This window comes from Eutrigla gurnardus (genome assembly GCF_963514095.1).
Source record: "Eutrigla gurnardus genome assembly, chromosome: 22".
In the NCBI taxonomy this organism is placed as follows: domain Eukaryota; kingdom Metazoa; phylum Chordata; class Actinopteri; order Perciformes; family Triglidae; genus Eutrigla; species Eutrigla gurnardus.
The window spans coordinates 2737740-2763915 of record NC_139933.1 but is presented as its reverse complement, the minus strand read 5'-3'; the positions used below and the strand labels follow the sequence as shown (position 1 = coordinate 2763915).

At 42.4% G+C, this 26176-nt stretch overlaps 1 protein-coding gene and 1 long non-coding RNA gene across 4 annotated transcripts in view; one reads left to right on the top strand and one right to left on the bottom strand.

Moving 5' to 3' along the window:
* The window catches only part of ryr2a (ryanodine receptor 2a (cardiac)), a gene marked incomplete at its 5' end in the record, with an annotated part of 84316 nt that extends 63168 nt beyond the window's left edge, over positions 1 to 21148 (top strand). For all 3 annotated transcript variants that reach the window (XM_084040447.1, XM_084040446.1, XM_084040445.1), the window contains 36 exons: positions 175 to 287; positions 386 to 482; positions 820 to 926; positions 1164 to 1215; positions 1307 to 1357; positions 1460 to 1559; positions 2176 to 2255; positions 2370 to 2446; positions 2639 to 2712; positions 4431 to 4448; positions 8775 to 8855; positions 9176 to 9264; positions 9355 to 9483; positions 9581 to 9685; positions 9898 to 9979; positions 10230 to 10388; positions 10475 to 10629; positions 10952 to 11167; positions 11237 to 11509; positions 11592 to 11798; positions 11882 to 12175; positions 12285 to 12355; positions 12450 to 12600; positions 12910 to 12996; positions 13520 to 13789; positions 14247 to 14377; positions 14683 to 14725; positions 14831 to 14964; positions 15404 to 15464; positions 15730 to 15876; positions 15950 to 16084; positions 18512 to 18668; positions 18758 to 18822; positions 18913 to 19013; positions 19553 to 19604; positions 19884 to 21148. In XM_084040447.1, coding sequence (XP_083896573.1) covers positions 175 to 287; positions 386 to 482; positions 820 to 926; positions 1164 to 1215; positions 1307 to 1357; positions 1460 to 1559; positions 2176 to 2255; positions 2370 to 2446; positions 2639 to 2712; positions 4431 to 4448; positions 8775 to 8855; positions 9176 to 9264; positions 9355 to 9483; positions 9581 to 9685; positions 9898 to 9979; positions 10230 to 10388; positions 10475 to 10629; positions 10952 to 11167; positions 11237 to 11509; positions 11592 to 11798; positions 11882 to 12175; positions 12285 to 12355; positions 12450 to 12600; positions 12910 to 12996; positions 13520 to 13789; positions 14247 to 14377; positions 14683 to 14725; positions 14831 to 14964; positions 15404 to 15464; positions 15730 to 15876; positions 15950 to 16084; positions 18512 to 18668; positions 18758 to 18822; positions 18913 to 19013; positions 19553 to 19604; positions 19884 to 19979 — 4260 coding nt within the window. In that variant the 3' untranslated portion in view covers positions 19980 to 21148. The remainder of the gene's footprint in view (positions 1 to 174; positions 288 to 385; positions 483 to 819; positions 927 to 1163; positions 1216 to 1306; positions 1358 to 1459; positions 1560 to 2175; positions 2256 to 2369; positions 2447 to 2638; positions 2713 to 4430; positions 4449 to 8774; positions 8856 to 9175; positions 9265 to 9354; positions 9484 to 9580; positions 9686 to 9897; positions 9980 to 10229; positions 10389 to 10474; positions 10630 to 10951; positions 11168 to 11236; positions 11510 to 11591; positions 11799 to 11881; positions 12176 to 12284; positions 12356 to 12449; positions 12601 to 12909; positions 12997 to 13519; positions 13790 to 14246; positions 14378 to 14682; positions 14726 to 14830; positions 14965 to 15403; positions 15465 to 15729; positions 15877 to 15949; positions 16085 to 18511; positions 18669 to 18757; positions 18823 to 18912; positions 19014 to 19552; positions 19605 to 19883) is intronic.
* On the bottom strand, positions 20233 to 25631 carry LOC311033235. Its single transcript, XR_014599247.1, has 2 exons — positions 21150 to 25631; positions 20233 to 21109 (listed from the first exon to the last, which is right to left on the bottom strand). It is a non-coding gene; the product is annotated as an uncharacterized lncRNA (long non-coding RNA).
* Positions 25632 to 26176: the final 545 nt, after the last annotated feature.

The following is a 26176-nucleotide window of genomic DNA, read 5'->3' as shown; positions in this document are numbered from 1 at the left end:
CCAGTGAATACAGCTTGGTGAAATTCACAGAGCACCTCTGGATGACTTGATGTGATACAGTATTAAAGTTGCCCCGAATGCAAAAAATAGACCCCACCATGTCTGTTGGTTTGAAGACATGACTTCTGGAAGTGTGACTCTTCCTTCCTGAATGGTTTTGGTGTGTGTGTTCAGGTTGAACATCCTCAGCGCAGCAAGAAAGCCGTGTGGCACAAACTTCTGTCCAAGCAGAGGAAGAGAGCGGTGGTCGCTTGCTTCAGGATGGCACCGCTCTACAACTTACCCAGGTACCTTTTGCACTCTCTCACATGCAGCATGTTCAGAGTGTACATGTACATCTGCTGTGTTTAATCCCTACCTGTCCTTCCCATCTCCACCAAACTAGGCACCGCGCCGTCAACCTGTTCCTGCAGGGCTACGAGAAGTCCTGGATCGAGGCGGAGGAGCACTACTTTGAAGACAAACTCATAGAGGACCTCGCTGTAAGTTAGTTTCTACAGAAATGTAAAACAAATGGAATTATTTTCCTTTACTTTTGAGTAAAAGTTAAAGGGGAACGCTACCTAGGAAGGAAGGAGAGGGAAGTTCTCCAATGTGTGATGTTATCCAGTACAACATCTGGAGCTGCTCCATAGATAATGAATAGGAGACGGGTTTAGAACTTAGAAAGGGTCCATTCACTTTCTATGGAGCACTATGGACGATGACATCACACATTTAAGATTTAACACTAGTTTTTGGTGAGAGTTTACAAATAACTTGGGACTGTCTTATTCTGTGTTCACACCAAATGCAACTCATCCTGTATGTTTATTTCAGAAATCGGGCAACCAGGAACCATCTGAGGAAGAGGAGTCGATGAAGCACATCGATCCGCTTCATCAGCTCATTCAGCTGTTCAGCAGAACGGCGCTCACAGAGAAGTGGTGGGTCCTCGCACAGATACTGGTTTACTTCCAGTCCGTTTTTAATCAAAATAATGAGCTCAAAGCGTCTCAAAGGTGAAATCAGCCTCACTTGATCTTTATGGGATCAGTACCAGTCGCCCCCTTCACGTAACCCCAATCATTTGCTGCCATAAAAAAAGCTGTTGGCATTTGTGCAGTCAGTCAACCTGTGCTAATGTGTGTGTGTGTGTGTGTGTGTGTGTGTGTCTGTTGCAGTAAACTGGATGAGGATAATCTCTACATGGCCTATGCTGACATCATGGCTAAGGTACCAGAACTAGAAAGCTCTTCTTTACTGAGTGAATCAGACTTTGCAGCTGCATGTAACCTCTCATCTTCATCCCTCTTCACTCCTTCAGAGTTGCCATGACGAAGAAGATGAAGATGGAGAGGAAGTGAAGAGTTTTGAGGTAGGTGACCGGTTGTTTCCGGTCTGTTTTTCGGTCCGTCATCGTCGTCCATGGTGGTTTTGGCTCTAACGGATGTGCTGCTGTCTCGTTTCACACAAACAGGAGAAGGAGATGGAGAAGCAGAAGCTGTTGTACCAGCAGGCTCGGCTTCACGACCGCGGAGCCGCTGAGATGGTGCTTCAAACCATCAGCGCCAGCAAAGGTATGTTGTTTCTGCAGAGGGGCTCACAAGTCGTTGGATGGAAGTGAGTTAGTTGGTTGTCTGATGGTATTTTGTTTGCTAATGATCCGTTCGTTTTTACTTCATTTATCTCACTTCAATAATTTCTGAGGAAAAACTCTCTAGCACCATCTAGTGGCCTAAATTGCAGGCTTGTACTGTATGTAGATAATATGGTGACCAAAACATGGATGTAGACCAGGTGGGAACCTCTCAGTCCTGAAAAATGAAGCCCAGGTTGAAGTGCCTTAAACTTGCATTATCTCTACTGGCCATCAGGGGGTGACTCCTCTGGTTGCATTTAATTGCTGCTGTTAGCAATATTAGTAGAAGGTTTTTTTCCTAAAATGCCAGCTTTTTGGTGATATACGTCTATCAGGACCTCGAAAACATCTTTCCAAAACATACTCAATTTCAGGCACGTCCAACATTTGTGTACCACATTTTTAGCCCCTTTTTCCTCATTGTTACCTATTTGATTTTTATTGAGTCTCCCTCATTGAGATTGCATACAAAGTCAATGCAAAGATTGCTCAAATTTGCGTTATTGGCATATTCGCGTGAGTTGAAATGTGTTTGTGTTGTTTCTCTTCCCCAGGTGAGATGGGTCCCATGGTGGCCTCCACTCTGAAGCTGGGCATAGCTATTCTCAATGGAGGGAACTCCACCGTGCAGCAGGTATTTCAGCATTGGTTAAACACATACTGTTTAGTTGTTCATATTATTGTGTTTTAAAGCACAATTTGGTCTCAATATATACCTGACTTGTCTTGTTGTCTCTCTTTTTGACAGAAAATGTTGGATTATCTGAAAGACAAAAAGGATGTGGGCTTTTTCCAGAGTCTGGCTGGTCTGATGCAGTCATGCAGGTAACTCTAAAGTCTGGAATAATGGGAGCTAGGCTATGCTAACATTGTAGCTCCTCCAAAGGGGAATCCAGGTGTTCAGTACAACACCTGGAAGACCAGAGCTCACCACTGGACAAGGTTTCAGGGGGGTGGAAGGTCCATGAAGGGGGTACAAAATAACAGAAACTCATGATACATGTGTGTTTGTTTCAGTGTTCTGGATCTAAATGCGTTTGAGAGGCAGAACAAAGCAGAAGGACTTGGGATGGTGACGGAGGAGGGATCAGGTAAGCTTTTAGTTTACTGCTTAAAAGATTCATATTTTTGAATGGTCATATGAAGAAAAGTTGTTTGAATATTTATTTTTCTGGAAATTGGTGTTCAATGACGACTTATAGTTTGTTGATATTAAAATGCTTTCCTCCACCAGGTGCAGGTAAAATTCATAAATGCCACTTTAATTTATCTGATTTTGGTACATTTAAACTGAGAACAGGACGATCACTGGTTTCCTGGAGGAATGCTATATGATCGTCAGCATTTACATTTAAAAGAAAAGCTTTATTTTGATCCTTGCCAAATCATAATTCTTTATCTTGCTTTTCCCCATTTATCCCGCATCACGTTGGTTGAGTTTTATCGAGTGCTAATGCAGTACGACCCGTTACTAGTGTTCATGTGTGTGTGCTTATGATTTGCCTGTTACATCCTCTGTGTGTTTACATCTGTTACAGTCATCCTTTAGATTGCTTACTGATACTTTTCAAAATTAAAAATTCTTGATTCAAACTTTTTCTTTGTTTTACTGTTTATTAGTATAATACCTATCACATCATGTTGCAATGGGTGCAGTGATTACTGAGTTTGTTTTAAGTAATTCCTGGTTCATAAAAAGCTAAATACATGTAGTTACAATTTAACTACTTCTAACTTTGACTAGTTGATTCAGAGAGCTTAGGGACCCGAAATCTGATAGTAATCATGATAGTCTTTCTCCGTTAAACCAAGAGTCTACCCGATCTCAGAACAGATTGCTTCATCATCATCATCATCAGAAGGAGTGTTCCACCTCTTTTACTCCCCAAAGGGTTTACTCAATACTACTCAGACAGAATTTAGTTCAGGCTAAGTCAAATCAGAGTTCAGGCTAAATAAAATCAGAGTTCAGGCTAAATCAAATCAGAGTTCAGGCTATGTCAAATCCGAGTTCAGGCTAAATCAAATCAGAGTTCAGGCTATGTCAAATCAGAGTTCAGGCTAAATCGAATCAGAGTTCAGGCTATGTCAAATCAGAGTTCAGGCTATGTCAAATCAGAGTTCAGGCTATGTCAAATCAGAGTTCAGGCTAAATCAAATCAGAGTTCAGGTTAAGTCAAATCAGAGTTCAGGCTAAGTCACATCAGAGTTCAGGCTAAGTCAAATCAGAGTTCAGGCTAAGTCAAATCAGACCACATCTCAGGTCAAATCTCCACCAGTAATGACTTAAACTGACTGCATTAATCCTTTCTGCACCTTTTGTAGCATCATGTCATGCCACGGCTGGTAACGTTTTTCTACCCATAATTTCCTCATCACCGATCGAAAAAAATCACATTAACCAGCTTTCAAAATTAAACAGGTTCACAGTGAGTACACTTTCACAATCAAAAAAGGAAACACGTACAAGATCTTTTATTGTTTTATAAAATAAATATGTATAATATATACATATCTTGTTCTTTTATATTATAAACATATAATATAAAACACCAATATATTGTACTTGTTTTCTTTTTTGATATTCCAGATGATATTGATATTATTTTAGTGAGCTGTAGAGGTTTTCTGTCAACACATTATTTTTTTCCATGTTAACCAAACAACTAAATTCCTAATTTTAAAGCTCTTTTCCCTATATGTAATCTTTCCTTTGTTTCTTTGTTTCTTACTTTCTTTCTCTCTTTCTTTCTTCCCCCCTGTTTTCCTTTTCTCATTTTGGTTTACTGCACTTTCCTCCCTTCCTCAGTCATCACTCATGAGCGTGGTAATTATGCCTTCTGCCATTTCCTTGTGTGTTGGTTGGTCCCCCCCCCCCCCCCCCCCCCTCTCTCTCTCTCTCTCTCTCTCTCTCTCTCTCTGGTCGATTAGTGGCTGTGTCAGTTCTGTCCAGGTCCTGAGTGTAGACCTTCAAACCTCGTCCTTACCTGCTCTGTGCTTGTAGCTACTTTTCTGCCTCACCATTCTAATCTCTTTTATTTTTTATTTTTTTTATTTATTTTTTGCTTGGCCAATTAAAACTCACTCTGGTTGGTTTTGTAGTTGTTTTAAATGCTGTTTAAAGTCTTAAGGTGTGCTAGAACCAAACGCAAAGTAAATGCTTGCCTCCTGCGAGTTTGACCGCAGGATATCATCGGTATTTATTTGCGTCACTCACGCTAGACGTGTCAGAGAGGAGGCGGGGCTTACCTCCATGTAGACATTGGCAATGTTTCATCAAATATGGACCAAAAGGCATCCTGTCTGGATTCATGACATCATCCAGAGGTGCCCGGTGAATTTCACCAAGCTGGATTCACTGTATCTAGCAAGATACACATCGGCTTGTTTACTACAGTGGACGAACCCAAAATCAACTATTTAGCTGTGATTTAATTACAATAAACAGATAAATAGGATGCTGAAATAACTACATAATGATGGTGATCAGTAAAAAGTCTGATGTCATGCTTTGTTAGGTCTGTCTGCAAGATGACAAGCAAACAACTTTTAAAATGCTTGTTTTCTGAATGGAGTCTGGTTTGATGGGTGCTAGGCTATGCTAACATTCTAGCTGCTCCATCAACACTCCAAATAAGGTCATCTAGACATAAATACAGCAGAGACCTTGTTGCTTGGACCACAGACAGTCTCTGGTTCCTCCACATAGTCTGGTCTGGTCTCTGGACTAATGTGAGCTACTATCGTAGACCTCTTGGGGGCCACAGAATATTTAATTTCACGTGTTTGCCACATTCCCACCAACGGAAAATTTGCTTTGCATTTGGTGTGAACACAGCATTTTACTCCACTTCTGAATTTTGACGTAAAACGTGTCGCACCTTCCTCTTCCACGATAAGAAAAACTGATTTATTATGACGACTTTTGGAATATAACACATAGATGTCCGGGCAGAAGTAGCAGAAGTGTAGCTAGCGTCCCAGCCCATGTGTGCATCCCCTCTCAGGATTTGTACAGTTTCTGGCACATTCTCCACAGTACTAATATTTACCATCTTTCACCACTACCCTGTCGGTCATGTAGTCTCACTGAAGTCAGCCGGTTGTTGTTGTCTTAGTAATGGAGATGGTTATTGTGCTGGTTGTTATCTGTTGTTAAGTGTACGGTCCCATTTGTGTTCTCAGCCTCTATCTCTGTCCTTTTTCTCACTCGCTGTCTTCGGGCTGCAACGAATACAAAAACAATACAAACAAACTGAGATGGTAGATTAAGCTCTCATTAAAGCTGCACTCAATATTTGTTATGGAAACAAACACAGGACTTTCACCCAGGATAACTCTGTTTGTGCGAAGACTGACACTTATTTATTTATTTATTCTGGTAGCCACACATATTTTTTTTTTTTTTTTTTTTTCAAATTTGGCACAAACGTCCACTTGGATTTGTAGATGACCTCATCAGATGTTGGTGGTCAAAGGTCACCGTGACCTCCATAGAGAATGTCGTTGGCCATAACAATTCATATGTTAATCCCATTTTGGATCAATTGGATCAAATAATGAAGTGATGACCTTTGAACTTGTGACCACAGTTATTAGATTCATCGAGCTAAAGCCAGTGGAGTCAAATCACACTCCAGGTGTTGTGTTTTAGAGGATTTAGTTTGAGTAGTTTTATACATATATTAGTATTATACAGATGTAATTGTGGTGGACAAAATAATATGAATATGTATTCTTGATTATAGAATGGCTGATTTTACATTAGAGCAGATGAGAAAACAAAAATATACAAACGTACAAACAAAAGTACATTTCTGTTGTTTTCCAAAGTTATTTTTGATATACAAACAAAAACCAATAACCTCTCCAGTGGTTGTAGCCCTGCTAATCTCATACCTTTCCATCCATCCTGTTTGGTCTCCCTCACCTCTTCTTCTGTGTTGCCCTTTGACCTTTAAAGTGACTGTTTTTTGGCCATGTTGCTGTGAGTGGAGAGGAGGCTGACCTCTGACCCCTTCTCCTTCCTTCCTTCCTTCTTCTCTCTGTTAACTGGCTGAGCTGTGGTCTGTAGTCAGTGTACATGTCCTCCATGACTCTTTTGCTTAAGTGAGAAAAGTTAATTTGAATAACCCGTCCTTATTTTTTATGATTTTGTGTTTTGACTTACCCCACCCCCTCCAGTATTGTATTTTGAATTCATGATTTGGTCGTAGTTGTAGTCATGCATTATACTGTTTAGTGTTACAAGTTTTTTGATAGAGTACAAGTGTATGCTCATTTATTGTCCACCACATCCTTAGCTTGTCATTTGTTTTATAATCCTTGTTAAGATATCAGGATTAAAGATTTTATAAGGTCTCAAATGAAAAATGTATTCCGCTCATCCAGTCCATCACTCTGTTGGGAATGAGCCTGAAAGTGCCTTTACGCAATAGTATCATTGAAAACACATTAGATGTCTTTATTAGATTTTAGATTAGATATCTTTATATGCATACACATTACTCACTATTATTATGAAAAGATCCTGGAGGTCCATCAGATGGCCCAGACTGTTTAAACACCCATTTGAATGTTATCAGCCGAGTGAATGGTCATTATAAGTGATTATCAGCCACATGGCTTTGTGTTAGAGGGTCTAAACCTCACCGAGTGGTTTTGGGGTCTAAACCTGACAAAGTGGTCTTTGGGGTCGAGACCTCACCGAGTAGTTTCCGGGTCTAAACCTAAACAAGAAGTTTTGGGGTCTTAACCTCACCGAGTAGTTTTGGGGTCTAAACCTCACCGAGTAATTTTGGGGTCTTAACCTCACTGAGTGGTTTTGGGGTCTAAACCTAAACAAGAAGTTTTGGGGTCTTAACCTCACCGAGTGGTTTTGGGGTCTTAACCTCACCGAGTGGTTTTGGGGTCTAAATCTAAACAAGAAGTTTTGGGGTCTTAACCTCACTGAGTGGTTTTGGGGTCTAAACCTCACCGAGTAATTTTGGGGTCTTAACCTCACTGAGTGGTTTTGGGGTCTAAACCTAAACAAGAAGTTTTGGGGTCTTAACCTCACCGAGTGGTTTTGGGGTCTTAACCTCACCGAGTGGTTTTGGGGTCTAAATCTAAACAAGAAGTTTTGGGGTCTTAACCTCACTGAGTGGTTTTGGGGTCGAAACCTAAACAAGTAGTTTTGGGGACTAGACCTCACCGAGTGGTTTTGGGGTCTGGGGTTGTTATAACCACTGATAACAACCATTCAATCAGCTGATTATTCCAAATGGGTGCACCAGAAACAAAGCACCCTTTAAGGAGGAGGAACAATTAAGATTACCACTACAAACCAACATAAAATACCAAGCGACCTCCCATTCAGTCCTTTGGGGACCATGAGTGGAACTGAACCTCTGACGTCCTGGTGGGAATCACCTAGAAAACATGCAGCACTTTCAGTCTCGCTTCACCCCGGCAGATTTTCCTCCCTCAGCCCAGTCCAGTGCGTTTCCATATCGTATGGGTGGATTCTGTTAACGTTTCTGTTATTGTATAGTGTCTCATCTTCCTTTTTCTCTGACTCTCTATTTCCTTTTGCATTCTTTTGGTTTCAAAGCAGCATTTTAGCACAGTCAGAGAGGAGAGCTGTCCTCGTGGCATTTCTAATCTACGTGACGAGCAGCGACCGACACCCGCTATCTTTAAACCAAACCTGCTTTGAGAAACAAACAATGGAATGAACAAAACAAATCCAGTCCTGACTGTAAAATGCTGCAGTTTAAAAACCAACCAGTCCACCACCGAGTGCTGTGGCTGCCCACCAAGTGTGTGTTCATGTGTGTGTGTGTGTGTTAGGTCAGATTGGTGTATATGACCTGTCACTGACTGAAAAAACACACGGGGGATTTCCTTCCCGTTAGTCACCATCTCTTTTTAACACTTCTTCACTCTCCATCTTCCTGTGTGTCTATCCTTCTCCTACATGTTGTCTGCTTTTGTCTCCCCCCCGTTCTCTGACTCTCTTTATGTGTCCGTGTGTCTGTTTACATGGATGTGTGTGTGCACACCTGTGTCTGTGTTTGCACACGCCCGTGTGGTCGTTTTGTGAATGTGTGCGTCTGCATGTGTGTGTGTGGGTGTGTGTGTGTGTGTGTGTGGGTTTCTTCTCTCCGGCCAGGTGAGAAGGTCATGCAGGATGATGAGTTCACCTGTGACCTTTTCCGCTTCCTGCAGCTGCTCTGTGAAGGACACAACTCAGGTGTGTGTGTGCAGATTCTCTGTTACGTAGTGGACTAGAGGACTAGATACAGGACTATGTAGAGGACTATGTAGAGGACTATATGGACTATGTAGAGGACTATATAGAGGACTATGTAGAGGACTATATAGAGGACTTGAGTGTGATTTCTTCACCTGTTACCATGTCTATACTAACCAACTGATTAATGCTGACTTACTTTTCTATATTTTGTCTTCATAAACTTTCCTCTGTCACATAAAATGTTTTATGCTTTATTTATTCATTTGAACGTTTCTTACGAGCAAAACATTGCCATGTTTTGCGATATTCTGTTTCAGACTTCCAGAACTACTTGAGGACTCAAACGGGCAACAACACGACCGTGAACATCATCATCTCCACCGTGGACTACCTCCTCAGGGTCCAGGTCCGCCCCCCTTTCATCCACCTCTCCTGGTTCAGAAGGACCTGCTCTGTCTTGTAGAGGTTTATTTTCACCGTGTTTCCTCTCTTCCAGGAGTCCATCAGTGACTTCTACTGGTATTATTCTGGGAAAGACGTTATCGACGAGCAGGGCCAGAGGAACTTCTCCAAGGCCATAAATGTGGCCAAGCAGGTTTTCAATACGCTCACGGAGTACATCCAGGTATGAAACGCCACTGTTGTGTAGCATAAACCGACCCTGTAGAGTATCTTCTCTGAATGAAGGAGACCTGCCTGTGGTTGTTCTCATGGCGTTGTAGGGTCCGTGTACTGGGAACCAGCAGAGTTTGGCCCACAGTCGGCTGTGGGACGCCGTGGTTGGATTCCTGCACGTCTTTGCTCACATGCAGATGAAACTGTCTCAGGTGAGTTAAAGTCACTTTCACGATGGTGACCGATGTCAAGCCAACATCCCCAGGTTGAGTTCAGCCATGGACCTGTGTTACATCCTCAATATATCAATTAATCAGTTTAGCTACCTGCCTGTTTCTATTCGTATATTTGTTTCCTTTTTCTGTTGTGTTTGTGAATATTAATATGATAAAAATGACTTGGAAACTGTTTTTTTTCTCCTCAGGACTCCAGCCAGATTGAGCTGCTGAAGGAACTGATGGATCTTCAGAAGGACATGGTGGTGATGCTGCTGTCTATGCTGGAGGGTAGGTTTGCTCTCAGAGTTGCTTCGTCTCATTCACATCCATCCAATCAGACTAACTTTTTGCATCCAGAGGAGTCGCCCCCTGATGGCCAGCAGAGAGAATGCAATTGCAATCATATAAAACCAGTTGAAATAGACAAAATATCCCTTTAAGTCCCTCCTTATAATGTCCCCCTCTACTGTTAGTGTCCTTTGACAAGGCTTTGTCACATGGTGTTGTGGTTTCCTGTTATATATGTGGGTTTTTTTAGGTAATGTGGTGAATGGGACCATCGGGAAGCAGATGGTGGACATGTTGGTGGAGTCCTCCAACAATGTGGAGATGATCCTCAAGTTCTTCGACATGTTCCTCAAACTGAAAGATCTGACCTCTTCGGACGCCTTCAAGGAGTACGACCCCGACGGAAAAGGCAAGGCTTTAAGAAAAATAAACATACTTTCATTGGATTTGTCCAGAGCTGCTGCTGATTTTCTAGATTTCTGAATTAACCCACAGGTGTCATCTCCAAGAGGGACTTCCACAAGGCCATGGAGAGCCACAAACACTACACCCAGTCTGAGACAGAGTTCCTGCTCTCCTGCGCCGAGACAGATGAGAATGAGCTACTGGACTACGAAGAGTTTGTGGAGCGCTTTCATGAGCCGGCCAAGGTAACCGCCTCCATGTTTACAGGTCTTTATAAAGTCTTTAAAGGGGCCTTAAGTGAGCCCTCCAATCCCTCAAATCTGTTATTAAAATCTATTCTTAGAGAAGATGGTTTCAACGTCTTAAAGGGGGTTTAGTGGGGGAGCTTGCTTTGTTATTTCCATTTATGTCTATTTATTCTTTTTTTCTGCCTTTCCATTTGTTGGACCGGATAAAGGAGTTGGAGATGTTTGATTTTTAGTTTTTTTGTATGGTGAAGGCAACATGGGGTGGTTGTTCTTGGGATCTTTAATGTCTTTCATTTTAAACTGAACTGTGCTTCAAAAGGACATCGGCTTCAACGTGGCGGTGTTGCTGACCAACCTGTCGGAGCACATGCCTCATGACACCCGGCTGCAAACCTTCCTGGAGCTGGCCGACAGCGTCCTCAACTACTTCCAACCCTACCTGGGCCGGATCGAGATCATGGGCAGCGCCAAGCGCATCGAGAGGGTCTACTTTGAGATCAGCGAGTCCAGTCGGACACAGTGGGAGAAGCCTCAGGTAAAAATCCGTATTAAAGTCGCCCCACCACTCGAATGTGGCGTTTTCTCTAATATACCTTCCATTCAGGTAAAAGAATCCAAGCGTCAGTTCATCTTCGACGTGGTGAACGAAGGCGGGGAGAAGGAGAAGATGGAGCTGTTTGTTAACTTCTGTGAGGACACCATCTTTGAGATGCAGCTGGCGGCTCAGATGTCCGACGCCGGCGAGCGCTCGGCGATGAAGGAGGAGAGCGAGCGGGAGAAGCCGGACGAGGAGAACCCCGAGATGGGCTTCTTCTCTGTCACCACCGTACGCATGGCCCTGCTCGCCCTGCGCTACAACGTCATGATACTGATAAAGGTGTGTGTGTAAAAAAAACACAAAAAAAACCTGTGCTTTTATTTTGAAGCGGACCTAAATGAAACATGATCTCCCTCCTCAGGTTCTGTCCATGAAGAGTTTGAAGAAGCAGATGAAGAGGATAAAGAACATGACGGTGAAGGACATGGTGACCACCCTGGTCTCCTTCTACTGGTCCGTGTTGCTGGGCCTCCTCCACGTGGCCTTCAGCGTCACCCGAGGATTCTGCCGGATCTTCTACAACACCTTCATGGGGGGCAATCTGGTGGAGGGGGCCAAGACCATCAAGGTTACTAGCCATACTTCTAAGACGATAGAGGTCATCCACAGGTCATCAAACACTCAATAGATTAACCGCCTCCCCCCCTCCAGGTGTCAGAGCTGCTGGCCAACATGCCGGACCCAACCCAGGACGAGGTGAGGGGCGAAGGCGAGAGGCCGTCCGACCGAAGCTCCCCTAAAGAGGATCTGGCCGATCTGGCGGTCAACAGCAGTGAGACGGAGCTGCTATCGGACATATTCGGCCTGGACTTGAGAAGGGAGGGCGGCCAGTACAAGATCACCCCACACAACCCCAACGCCAGCCTGACCGAGCTGCTCAACTCCCCGGTTCCTCCCCCGACTCCCCCCACAGCACCCCCGCCCGAGCTCAGACGGAGGCGCCAGGTCCGTTACATTGGAACTTTGCTTTCTTTCATCAATCATCAATAATTCCAGATATTAGGGAAAGAAGAAATAAGGAAAACTCTTTATCTAATAATATCTTCTGTTTCAGTCGCAGAGCTCTTCATCGGAGGAGAAGGAAGCGACGGCAGAGACAGAATGTGAACCTGAGAAAACATCAGCGTATGTACTCGCCGTGTGTTATGTAATCAGATTACTACAACAGACATTGTAACAGCAGTATCGTATTGATAGCTGAATCGTTTTGTCATCACAGAGGTGAACATGTCGAGAAACAAGAGAAGCAACAGAAGAACGAGAAGACGAAGCTGAAAGTGAGACGGCATCACACCTCGAAGTCTGATGAACCGGATCTGCATGAGTCCGCCTTCCTGAAGAAGATCATAGCCTACCAGAGGAAACTACTGGTGCGGGGGAGCCGTTCTGTCAGATTCAACATTTTACACAATTCTGTGTTAAATCATGAGGATCATCTGTCTGAGTTAGACAGATCTTCCAGTCAGTTACAGCATGTTTGGACCAAATTCCCTTTTTGTTTTACTATCCCTCCACTGCAGAACTAAAAGGGCTGTAACTTTGGAAGATACCATTTAGTTTGTCTAACCAGCCTGCTGAAGCCTCATAATAACTTCTATTAACTTAATCATTCTTACACAGAACAACAGCCCACCACTCAATATTCACACCATTAGCTCTTCTTTCTCTCTCCCCTGCAGAACTACTTTGCCAGGAACTTCTACAACATGAGAATGTTGGCGCTCTTCGTTGCCTTCGCAATCAACTTCATCCTCTTATTTTATAAGGTAATGGTGTAGCGGGTGATAGTTGTCAATGCGGCACTATTTTTTCTCTTCTATCTCAATGCAATTTGAGGTTAACAATTGAATTAGCCCATTGCTATAAGCTACACGCTATCAGATATTCAACCTGATGTGGACAAACACAAGACTTTCACCCAGGAGACCGCTGTTCATGTCCTGTGTGAAACCAAATGAATGTTGACTCTTTTTAACCCAAGCCACAATCTTTTCTTAAACCTAACCGTAGTATTTTTGTTTTCGTATTCAAAAGTTTAGAATGAAAAAGGCCATAAAATGCTGACCAATCAGAGCAGGTTTTTTTCGGGAGGTGGTCTTAAAGAGACAGGCACTAAAACTGAGCCTTTCAGACGTGGGTGAATACGGTTATATTCAGACAGACAGTATGAGGAAAAATAAAATGTTTTTTTGGACATTAAAGTTTGTAAACATGTTCTATTAGAAGCCCAAAACACAAGTATGAACCTGAAAATGAGCATGATATGTCTCCTTTAATCGTCCCTGCCAGGTTTCTACATCCTCGTCTGTGGTTGAGGAAAGGGAGGTGGTGTACACCAGCAGCCAACCAGACAGCAGCGTTCAGTGGGATCCACTGGGTGGAGAAGCCATGGAGACGAAGGAGGAGGTGACGGATGAGACCGGGGAGCCCCTGAAGCCGGTCACGGTGCGTTTCGTCCTGGAGGAGAGCAGCGGATACATGGAGCCCACGTTACGCATCCTGGCCGTCCTGCACACCGTCATCTCCTTCTTCTGCATCATCGGATACTACTGCCTCAAGGTGAGATACCAGGAAGCAGAAATATTTAAAACAATCCTGTTAGTATATACATAAGAAAAAAAGCTGTCTATATTATACAGTGGAGGGGGGAAGATGAATTTGAGCAGGGTGAACAGGCCGTGGCTGGGGGTGGTGGCTCTGCGCAGGCACCTCCTGTCACCAATATCAATTGGTAGCAGCGATGTTCTGGGTTTGTAGAGACCTCCTGTCCTGGACCAGCAACCTCCCACACCAGTTTGTTACCAGTCAGGATGCTTTCTATTGATTCTTCTGTAGAAGTCAACAAAAACTCCACACAGGATTTTTGCCTTCTTAAGTTTCCTGAAGAAATTCAGCTGTTTATGAGCTTTTTTTTTAGGTTGAGATGATTGTGTCATCTGCAAACACACAACATCGTTCTCTTCATGTTGGGAGATATATTTACTGAGTGTGTGTGTGTGTGTGTGTGTGTGTGTAGGTGCCACTGGTCATCTTTAAGCGTGAGAAGGAGGTGGCCAGGAAGCTGGAATTTGATGGCCTTTACATCACAGAGCAACCATCTGAGGACGACATCAAAGGACAGTGGGACAGACTGGTAATCAACACACAGTGAGTAGGCCCTGTGTGTGTGTGTGTGTGTGTGTGTGTGTGTGTGTGTGTGTGTGTGTGTGTGTGTGTGTGTGTGTGTGTGTGTGTGCTGAAGATAGATGAATGAGAGGACTACCTCCCACTGGACTTACACTGCAGCCAGCCACCAGGGGGCGATAAAGAGGTGGCTGTCATGTACAGTCTATGGTGACAGTGTGTGTACACAAGCTTGTAGTGCTACTTCAACAGACACGTGACAGTAACGGGAGATTTTTTTATTACATTTTTATAATAATATATCTATATGTGTATCCTCTGATTTTCAGATCTTTCCCCAACAATTACTGGGATAAGTTTGTGAAGAGGAAGGTAGGTGACACTGTGGATGTACTGGCAACTTTAAAACAAATATATTTTTGAGATGCAGTTCAACCACATAGTGTTCCTTCAAGACCTCCTGCTCTCCGTCTCTAGGTGATGGATAAATACGGAGAGTTTTACGGCCACGATCGCATCAGTGAGCTGCTGGGGATGGACAAGGCTGCTCTGGACTTCAGCGACTCTCACAAGAAGAGGAAGCCGAGGAGAGACAGCTCACTGGCTGCTGTGTGAGTGGACTCTCTCTCTCTCTCTTTCTCTCTCTCTCTCTGAATAGATGTCCATTAGACGTCTCTTTGTCCAAGTTATTCTGGGTAGAAGAGTGACGTGGACGTCTAGTCTCAGCCCAGACATTATCTCAACGTTTTGAATGATATTTTAGAAATATGTTCTAAATCCGTGCTATACGTAGCCTCATCAGTCTACATGAAGACTGAAGCACAGTGGAGGTCGGTGTTATCATATCGTGACAGGCTCAGAATCTGACAAACTCAGAATTTAATAGATTAACGTCGTGAAAAAGGATCCGAGATTATGATGGCCTCTGAGCGAGGTGAAAGTCCTGGTATCAGGTTTTGCTATCTGGGCCTGTCTTCACTCTGAATAAAAAGGTCATGTCTCATATAATGGCCGTCCGCTGTGAGCCTCTTCTTCTCCGTCTCTTCTCAGGCTCAACTCCATCGATGTCAAGTACCAGATCTGGAAGCTGGGCGTTGTATTCACAGACAATGTGAGTATGTGGAGGAACCGTCGCTGCTGAGTTTCCTATCACAAATAACATATTCTTATTTAGTATTTTAGTATTTTAGATTCTAATGTTATTATGTTTAATTAAATGTATTATGGTGTATGGTAATTCTAGAGGTATTAATCAAAATTGTATAATGAAATAAATGGATGATCCATCTTTTCTGATTAAAATAAAACACACCTCCACATTATATTACAATATAATGTAATAGTCTCTCTCCCTGGACTCCTCTTCCTCCCTGCAGTCCTTCCTGTATCTCGCCTGGTACATGACCATGTCCATCCTCGGTCACTACAACAACTTCTTCTTTGCTGCCCATCTGCTCGACATCGCCATGGGCTTCAAGACCCTCCGCACCATCCTGTCCTCCGTCACACACAACGGCAAACAGGTAAAGGCTCAGCTACAGTATCATCAACATAATTACAACATAAAAATGCTGATGTTTTTCCTCTGCCTTGCAGCTGGTGTTAACAGTCGGCCTGTTGGCGGTGGTGGTGTACCTCTACACAGTCGTGGCCTTCAACTTCTTCAGGAAGTTCTACAACAAGAGTGAAGATGGAGAACTGCCAGACATGAAGTGTGACGACATGTTGACAGTGAGTGACCTAGACTGTCTGTTCCGACTGCATCGCTTTGTGGATTACTGGTTTGAAGTTTTACCAGTAGGTCTCTGAGGGTCTGCAGAACTACAGGACACGACTACATGACAGCCTCAAGACAGCAGGTTAGGTTGAGGGACCAAAACCTTAGGTTAGGTTGAGGAAAACATCCTGTTTTTTTTAAACCAGAAGTGACCATATTTGGTAGAAAGGAAAGCAGCAGCAGGAAGAGCAAAGTTAATATAGTGGCCAAACAGTGGAATTACAACTTCTGGGACCGTCACATGATACCGCCCAAACAGACTTTTCCCATAAACTTACATCGTGGAAGAGATGTACGAAGATTTGAATAGCCCTTTTTAAAAATAAATAAGTCCTAAAAAAGTAGCGTGATATATTTTTATTAAAGCGTTATGGTATATTTGACTCAAATTGGACCATAATGTACTAAATGAACATCATGCTAGATTGAAGAAGACTTGAAACTAGAGATTGAGACCATAAACTCATGTTTACAATGTTTACAGGAGTCGCCCCCTGATGGCCAGCAGAGAGAATGCAGGTTTAAGATATTTCCACATTGGCTTCACTTTTCAGACCCGGAAGTTGCTTCCTCTATATGATACTTAATGAACAAGCTTTACGTGTGATACAAGTGGATGAAGGGTTAGTCAGTCGTGTATACTGTGTTTCAGCAAAAAGAGACCCATAATGACTCTCGAGCAAATACTCTGAAAATAAACTCTTGTTCTGCGATATGCATGGTTGCATGTCCCTAAGTGTTATTGATGGTTGGGCTTGCTATCTCTTTGCTGCGTTTCAATCTGCCTGCTCTGGGGAAGTGGCTGCTGTTCTGCTAATGTCAGTAAAGCCGGTCTCGTTGAACGGAGGAAGGATCCCGAGGAGTCTGTCTGTAAAGAGGGTCTCCATTTATGGACAGAAAGTCATGGGTTGGAGCTTTTTAGTCTGACAGTGTTTCACCCTCGGGCTCTGTAGCGGTTCAGCTGAGCTGCTGTAAGACTACGTGCTCTTTTCTTGTCATGTTTATTTTCCAGGAATCTGCTTTTTTTAGGAATAGGATCAGAATGCTGAATTATGTGCTACCAACCTGGGGGTGTTTATCACAATGTAACAGTGATGATCTGAATAACGGGATCAGTTTTGGAGCATTGAGTTCAGCATTTTGGCCGTTGCCATCTTGGATTTTTTGCAACCAGTGAAGGAAGTGACCATATTTGGACTGTGGAGGAGCGACGGGTGGACCTGAGCTGCACCCTTAGTGGATCTGGATCCATCTGGATTCTAGTGATAGGTTGTTTACAAAGTTAGCTTCATAATTGTAGGTAACTTTACAGCTAAGTGTTAACGTCTTCTTAGTAGCTAACTGCATTGGTAGCGTTGTAGCCAATCACAAGGTAGCCCCGCCCCCTAATGCTTTCTGGTCTGGTGGACTCTAAATGGACCATAATGTACTAAATGAACATCATGCTGGATTGAAGAAGACTTGAAACTAGAGATTGAAACCATAAACTCATGTTTACAATGTTTACTGAGATAATACATCAAGAGAGAAGTAGGACCATTTTCTCATAGACTTCTATACAACCAGAGAGGAGTCGCCCCCTGGTGGCCAGCAGAGAGAATGCAGGTTTAACACACTTTAGCATTTGGCTTCCCTTCTCAGAACCGGAAGTCGCCTGGTTTAGCCCAGCATTAGCTGCTAACCCAATAATCTCACTTCATGTTATAGGCAACAATACAGCAATATCGGGAATATTATGCGTTTCAAGCTTTGGTCCAATATTTGGAGCATCTTCTCAGTGATGGAGGGAGGAAACAGGTAAAGACAGAATGAATCACTGCTGTGATGATCCCTGCTACCGAGCCATCTGATAGAAATACTATATAAGGCCTCTATGGTGTGTGTGTGTGGGGGGGGGGCTTCTGTCACCCGGAAATCTCATGACACACACACTCTTAATCCCCTATAGTCAGTCACCCATAGCATTCCATAGAGCTCCACTGTTTCCTATTAAGGGGCTGCGGGTGGCAGCGCTAGCTGGTCTGCAGGAAGGTGACAGGGGCTTAGTGGGATGGAGGGGTGGGCCGATGGAGGGCCAAGGACCACGGAGCTTTTCCTTCTACTCCCTTTATATTAATAAAGCCCTTACAATAACACTCAGCAGAGTGAGAGGGCATGAGCTGATCTCTCTGCCCCCCCCCCCCCTTCACTCAGTTATTATCTGCATCTTATTCTCTGAATATACAAAAACACACATGAGTTTTCTCTTTTTCCAGGTTTCCCATCCCTCAAAGTGATTTTTGTTTTGGTATTAATTATACTATACTATGATAATCCAGCAGGTAAACATCTCCCCCTCTCTCCCCCCCTCTTCCCTTGTGTCTCTCGCCCCTCTCCCCCAGTGCTACATGTTCCACATGTATGTTGGTGTGAGGGCGGGCGGCGGGATCGGGGACCAGATCGAGGACCCTGCAGGCGACGAATACGAGATCTATCGCATCATCTTTGACATCACCTTCTTCTTCTTCGTCATCGTCATCCTCCTGGCCATCATCCAGGGTGAGAGAGGCCACACACACACACACACACACACACACACACAAAGTTATCGGAACAAGATATTAAATTGTATTACGATTACATTGTAGGGTTGATCATCGATGCGTTCGGAGAGCTGAGAGACCAGCAGGAACAAGTGAAAGAAGACATGGAGGTGAAAACACACACACTCCACCAACACAGTATCATACAGCACATCGATGGTAACACACCACCGTAACAACCTCCCTGTTTCTGCTTCCAGACCAAATGTTTTATCTGTGGGATCGGAAACGACTACTTTGACACGGTGCCGCACGGCTTCGAAACGCACACGCTACAGGAGCACAACCTCGCCAACTACCTGTGAGTACGGGTGTGTGTGTGTGTGTGTGTGTGTGTTTTATAATCATAATTATGTCCACCTCATGCAAAACACCTGATTGGAAGATTCAACTGGGAGTTTGTATAAGTGTGCGTCCAGCTGTTTTTGATGCTCGCACCGCGGAGCATTTGTATGTGTATCCAGCTGTGTTGCTAGGCAACATGGGGCTCAGAACAGCTCAATTGGTCAATATATAGACGTAAATTAACCTACTTAACTGTTGACATCTCCAGTTTATAGTCACATGATTTATTCAATGACCAGTCAGGGTTAGTTTTAAATAGTTGTTTTAAGATTGGGTTTATGTTAATGACTCCACCAGGTGTGTTTTTTTAACATTAGGCGCTGTTGGTTTGTGTGTGATCATTTTATCAGTGTGATTTTCTTTTTTAAATACAACATTAATCAAGAACAAGATACTTTTCCTGTTTTAGTTTTTTTGCATTAATGTGTTTTTCTAATGTGTGTGTGTGTGTGTGTGTGTGTGTGTGTGTGTGTGTGTGTGTGTGTGTTTTTTCAGATTCTTTGTGATGTATCTCATCAACAAGGATGAAACAGAGCACACAGGCCAGGTATTCTTCTCACTTTGTAATATATTCACTGTGATATTATCATGTTAGTAACCGACAGCTCAGCTTCAAACTTCCCCTCCGTGTTTCTGATCTTTGCATCTTCATATCCTGCAGCAGAGTTTATTAGCTCTAAATTTGCATTTCAAAAAGTTTGCTCACGATTCAACATTTGAAGGGAAACACATCTCGAGTTTGAAGCTGACGCTGCTGCTGCTAACCTCAGACTCCAGATACACGATGTAATGCCTCCCTCCTTCCTCCCTCCTCCCCGTCTTAAAGGAGTCGTACGTATGGAAGATGTACCAGGAGCGCTGCTGGGAGTTTTTCCCTGCTGGCGACTGCTTCCGGAAACAGTACGAGGATCAGCTCAACTAGATCCGTTGTCGGAGCAACGAACTCTTCCCTTTCATACCGTAACCTCTTCAAAGGCCCTCGACAGTCTGCTCATCCCTCAAAACCTTTCTTACTGCTCTCTAAGGAGTCCTCGTTCGACCAGACAACGTGGTCTACACTCCTCCTGGTCTAGGAGGAACCACTCTAATCCTTTCACCCAGCTCTGTCTCATCCAGGCCCTCAACTCGCCAACTTCCAGCACACTTTGGATTTTTCCTTTTTTTCGGGAAGGGCGGGGATGCTTCTCACTCTGACTTTGTACATAGAAAATATCAGAGTATATGCTGTGCAATATGTGACTGGTGGCACGTTACGGTTTATAGCTCAGATGATGACTTCTTTGCTTCAACTTATGTTCACAGTAACAAGCAAAAAAAATAAATACTGAGGAGGATAATGAGACGGATGAGGACAAGCCAAGAGAGAATTCTTCCCCAAAGACTTGGATGACGACGATCAAAGAGCAGACTTTAGTACGAAGATGTTTACGACTTTTCATGTGTAAAATGCACGTTGCATGTAGGTGCCGGGGGTGGACACAAAAAAAAAGGAACACCTGTCCAACCCTGCTGGACTCCAACACAACAGACGTTTGAGACGCTCACAGGTCAGCTTTCGTTAAAGACTATCAAAGAGGTGACGGTTTAGTTTGTCGTACAAATGGGAAGATAAAAGGTGAGGTTAAGCCCCGCCCCCTTACAGTGGACCGCCATGGGACCTTATGTACGGTGGTGAACGGCGAGAGACTATTGTACCATGAATGACACGTTTGTCAAATTACATCTATTTATTTTTTTTACAAGAAAGTATAAATGTGAAAATACATCCAAAAGTGTGGTAAGCCAAGCTACGATGTCTGTGTGTTCGGTACCAGAATGTAACGTTACTCACGCTAGCCTTCTTTCTTTTATCCAGCAACAAATGAGTTGCTGGATAAAAACACATAGGCTAAGATAACGTTACATTAGTTATGAAACATAGCTAAGTTAGCTAGCTAGCGAGATAGCAAGACAAGCTACGTTACATTAGTGATGGAATGTAGCTAAGTTAGCTAGATAGCTACACAAGCTACATTACATTAGTGATGGAATGTAGCTAAGTTAGCCAGCTAGCTACATAGCAAGCCAAGCTACATTACATTAGTGACGGAACGTAGCAAGACGAGCTAATGGCAGTGTTGACATATGACACACTGAGACTTTCTGGACTTGAACAATTATCTTTTAAATTGACAAACATCATGTGTTGAATTCATGGTATAATCCAAAGGGATAAAAAAAAAATATTTGCCTCTCGCCATATCCATATTTTTTCTGAAATAAGGTCCCATGGGGGGACACCAGGGACAAGCGAGGGACTTAGACCTCGATCCGACACCACAGAACTTCAGTGTCCACGGTGGAATGAACTCCTCTGTGACACCGACAACAAACACTGAACATCCCGATCTTCCTGGGTCGTTGTTAGACTGAATGAAGATACATTTTTGCAGATGTCTGTGTTGTGTCCACACCCTGTACATGCCAAAACTGTGTGTGAAGGGCTCCTTAACTAAGTGTTCACATCGCTAGCGACATGACCCACAATTCATAATCCATCATCAAGCTTGCAAGTTATCGAGATCTTTTTTTTTTTTTGAAAGACTACAGGAACAAATAAAACCTCCCCAAAACATTAAAACATATGTTTGTAAAATGGTTAAATCCACGAATGAGATGTTTGGTAAATGAATATTTTGTTTCTTTTATTTGATCGTTCACGCCAGTAGCGGCATGGCCTCGGGATAGAGGTGTCTGTCTGTCCAACACTCTGGTCCAGTTCAATAAATGGGGGGCAATTACTGATCACACTGTCATGGAATTTACTGAGCACATGACCTCAAAGCCAAAATCCAGATCAAACCTTTAGCCCCACTCCCGTTCAAGTCTGCTAAGATTAGCTAAATAGTCAGTTTGTTAGGTCCAATAGTATCGTGGTGCGTAAGAAAGATCACAGACTCTCGGTGTCTGGTGCTTTATGCCATTCACACCAAACGCAAAGTGAATATTGTCGTCCTGTAGTCTGTGGTCCCCCAGAGGTCCACAATAGTAGCTCTTCTTAGTCCAGAGACCAGACCAGACTATGTGGAGAAACCAGAGACTGTCTATGGTCCAAACAACAAGGTCTCTGTCATATTTATGTCTAGATGACCTTATTTGGAGTGTTGATGGAGCCGCTACAATTTTAGCATAGCCTAGCACCCATCAACCAGACTCCATTAAGAAAACAAGCATTTTAAAAGTGTTTTGCTTGTCCTCTTGCAGACAGACCTAACAAAGCATGACTTTAGACTTTTTACTAATCACCACCATTATGAAGTTATTTCAGCATCCTTTTTATCCATTTATTGCTATTAAATCACAGCTAAATCTTTTATTTTTGGTTCATCCAGCTGTAGTAAACCAGCTGATGTGTGTCTTGCTAGATCCAGTGAATATCGCTTTGACAGCGTTTGGTTTCCTGGTGTTTTCTGGTACTTCACAACATGTGCAAAGCAGCATTAGTGGTTATTTCAGCCATAATGGATGAAACCTTGTGTCTACATGGCGGTAAGCACCGCCTCCTCTCCAGTGGCGTCTAGCGCAAGAGATGGGGATAAACGCAAATGATCATACAGTAACACGAGATGTAAATTCTCTCTGCGTTTGGTGTGAACACACCTTTTTTCAATGACTGTTTCTTAATTAGGGCTTGCTCCGTACATTTGTTAATCAAATGGTGTAGATTTTTTTTTTTTTTTTTTTTTTTTAAAGCAATACCAAAGCAGCAAAAATGAGAGAGTTTAAGACATCATAGCTGCAGACAAAAGTTAGTGCATGCTTATTAAGATGAGTTAAATACTGGAGCAACCCATCAGAGGACAAGCTGAAGATGATCAGTGTATGGACGGAAGCAGAGAGACAGGCGAGGGGAGACAGGAGGATTCAGTGCCTTACTAAGCCAAGGGTAAGTTATGCAAGCCGGAGAGGAGAGAAAGGAATAGGTTCACATAGGTCTAGAGATAACGGGCGATAACAGCTGGAGCTGGGTCACCGTGGCGATGCTTAAAGACAGACACATGCCACAAACTGTAGGAACGTAGAGATGGAGATGGACGGATGGAGAGACATGTCCTCAAGACTTTGTTATTGGGAATATGAAATGGGTGGCATGTCTCACTCGTCCTTACCTAGAGTAGAAATATCACATTTGATATCATTCATAATTTCAGTTGCACTTGATTGATAGATTTATATGCTGCAAAAAGGGGTGTTACAATTTTAAAAAATGTACAATTTAGTATGATTTGATTAATTTTGTCCTCATAGTAGATAATAAAAGCATTCAGTTGTTTTGGAGCGTCTCCACATTCACAATTGCCTGTATATTTGGGTAGCCTTCAACCAAGCAGCAACTTTCTGGGTCTCAAAAAAAAACGAAGCCAAAGCAAAGTGCCAAATGCTGCAGTTCCAAGAATGACCACCTGAGGGCGGCTCCAAACGATTAGCCATGTTGCCTAGCAAGCCACTTTAAAGATGGATTCATTGTGTTAGCTTAGCTTTGTTTTAACACTGCAGACACGACACTGTATGCATTCTGTCTGGTGCAATATATAGGAGACAGAAATCCATCATCCATGACAATATGTCGGATTGTTTGTTCTTCCTACTGTATTTGAATTGTGACACCCCTCACTGCAAAGCAGGAAGATCACCTGAACGTGTTTTAAGGTGGAAAGAAACATGCACAACCTTCCATCTCACGACTTACAATGTTTGACTTTGTAGGATTTGGGTTCAGAGACAAGGGCCGAATGAATAATCATCAAGGAAATAATCAATTTAAAGCCTAATTATTATTGCAGTATCGTTTATTTTCTTTTGGTGACAGGAAGTGTGTGTTGATTGAATGAATGCTCAGAGCTGCAAATGTACAACAAAATGTCCTGAAAAACATTTTCAAATAAGGATTGGTTATCCTATTTGTTTCTTTTTCCTTTTTGGTGATGATCTTATGCAATACAGCTAATAGAGTTACTCTTTTTGTATAGACGTTCTCCAAAAATATATCAGAAAAATAATGCCATTGCATGTTTATTATGCAGGTTTAATTAACAAGTATAACAAAGACACTAAACCTGTGTCACCCATAAATTGTTTAATAAGATTATTTAAGATGAATTAAGATTTATGTATTATTGTATTTAAGTGTTGTGGGCTTCGATGTACCTCTTCGAGTAATTTGCCACAAGTGCATCCCTCAGAAAAAAAGGAAGTGGCTCCTGCTTTTCTCTCACTCAGCCATCTCTGTTTTAATATACGATGATGAGGTTTGTTTGATTATCATTTGGTTCCAAGCTCAAGCAATAGCCCTTCAGGGAGTGGATGAGAAGAGACCGACCATTGTACATTGCAAACAAAGACAATACAAATAAAAGCTTGCTTAACTTTGTCTCAATTTAAAATAAAATTATTTATTCATTTATTATCTATGTATTTTATTTCCTTTACCTTAAACTTAAAGGTGCAATATATATTATATATTTGTATTTTTTATTTTTGGGCTTTTTGCACCACCATTTCATCACATCCTCTAAAAGTGTTTTTAGTATTACTAAACAAGAATTGTGAAATAAATAATCATATTGTTAAAATACAGACAAAATGGATAGTATAACACATTTTGAGATAATCCAATAACACTTTTAAAACTCAGTTTATCATAATGTAATAAGTGACATTTTGAAATACAAACGTATGGATTACCATCAATAATTTAATATTCATGATAAATATAGTTTTACAAACTTGTTTCATTGTTATATATTTTGTCTGTATTTATTTATAGTTATTTATAATTAAATATTAAACAATTTAGATGTCACTTATAAAGACCTACGTTATGATGCAGTTAAGCTAGCTAACTAATATTTGTTTTTGCGATATGACGGGAGTTAGCTCACCACCGCTAATACAAACTACACATTTGCTTAGTTGACATCTGAGTCAGTGCGTAGACGAAATCCAATCATAGTATCTACACGCTGCCACTAGAGGCTGCTATCGAGCCATCTTTGCTGATTGCACCTTTAATGTTGGGTGAGGATGCATGTGCGATGATCGGACTAATATAAAGTAATGATAACGCAATGTTACCACAACCAAACAACCAGTGTGGGAGTTCTGTATACTGCAGTGTGCTCATTATGCCATGCTTATGTCATGCCTATATTTGACTTTGTATTTTCATCTCAAATACCACATCGAACTGAATAATACCATTAACTCAGTGGTATTTTGCTCCTGTAAAAATACATATTTTCCATATAAAACAGAGGGGGCATGTTCAGTTTGCCCCACCGTGGAGCATCATAGATGTTTTTTCAGTTGGCTGTTGCTACTTCTGAGAGATTCATGTATAAAGTGGGACTGAGTCTATGAGTAATGAATGGATTTGCATGATTTTGAAAATAAAACTTTATTTATTAACTTGTGAAGAGTAGAATGTTCTTAATTCAACATTTTTGAAGTCTATCTTGCTTTGAATTCTGCATTTTTGCCCATCACCATCTTGGATTTTTTTGCAGCCAGTGAAGGAAGTGACCATATTTGGAGTGTGGAGGAGTGACGGGTGGATCTGATGAACACAAGCAGCAGAGCAGCAACCTTACTGGATCTGGATCCGTCTGGTGCAAAGCAGCTCATAAGATCCAGAATTCAAGGCCAATTTAACAGCTAAATGTTAAAGTAATCTTAGTAGCTAATCAGACTTCTTTTTTGACAACCAGAGGAGTCGCCCCCTGATGGCCAGTAGAGATAATGCAAGTTTCAGGCACTTCAGCATTGGCTTCACTTTTCATTACTGGAGGTTTTCGCCTGTTTGCAGATAATTTTACGTACATTTTGCCCCTCAAATGCATTCAGACATCTTTGGAATGCTTGGCCTTTTATTGAGTATTATAACCCAATGTATTTGTACAAGTCTCGTTAAGCATGTTTAAAATTAAACAAATCCATATTGTTTGTATAATCAGTACTATTGTATATTTGTTGATTTCATCGAAGCACTTCATTCCTCGTTCCATTCTCGGCACCAAAAATACAATAACTTACTTCCTTGTTGGACAATCACTGTTCTCTGTGTGTGTGTGTGTGTGTGTG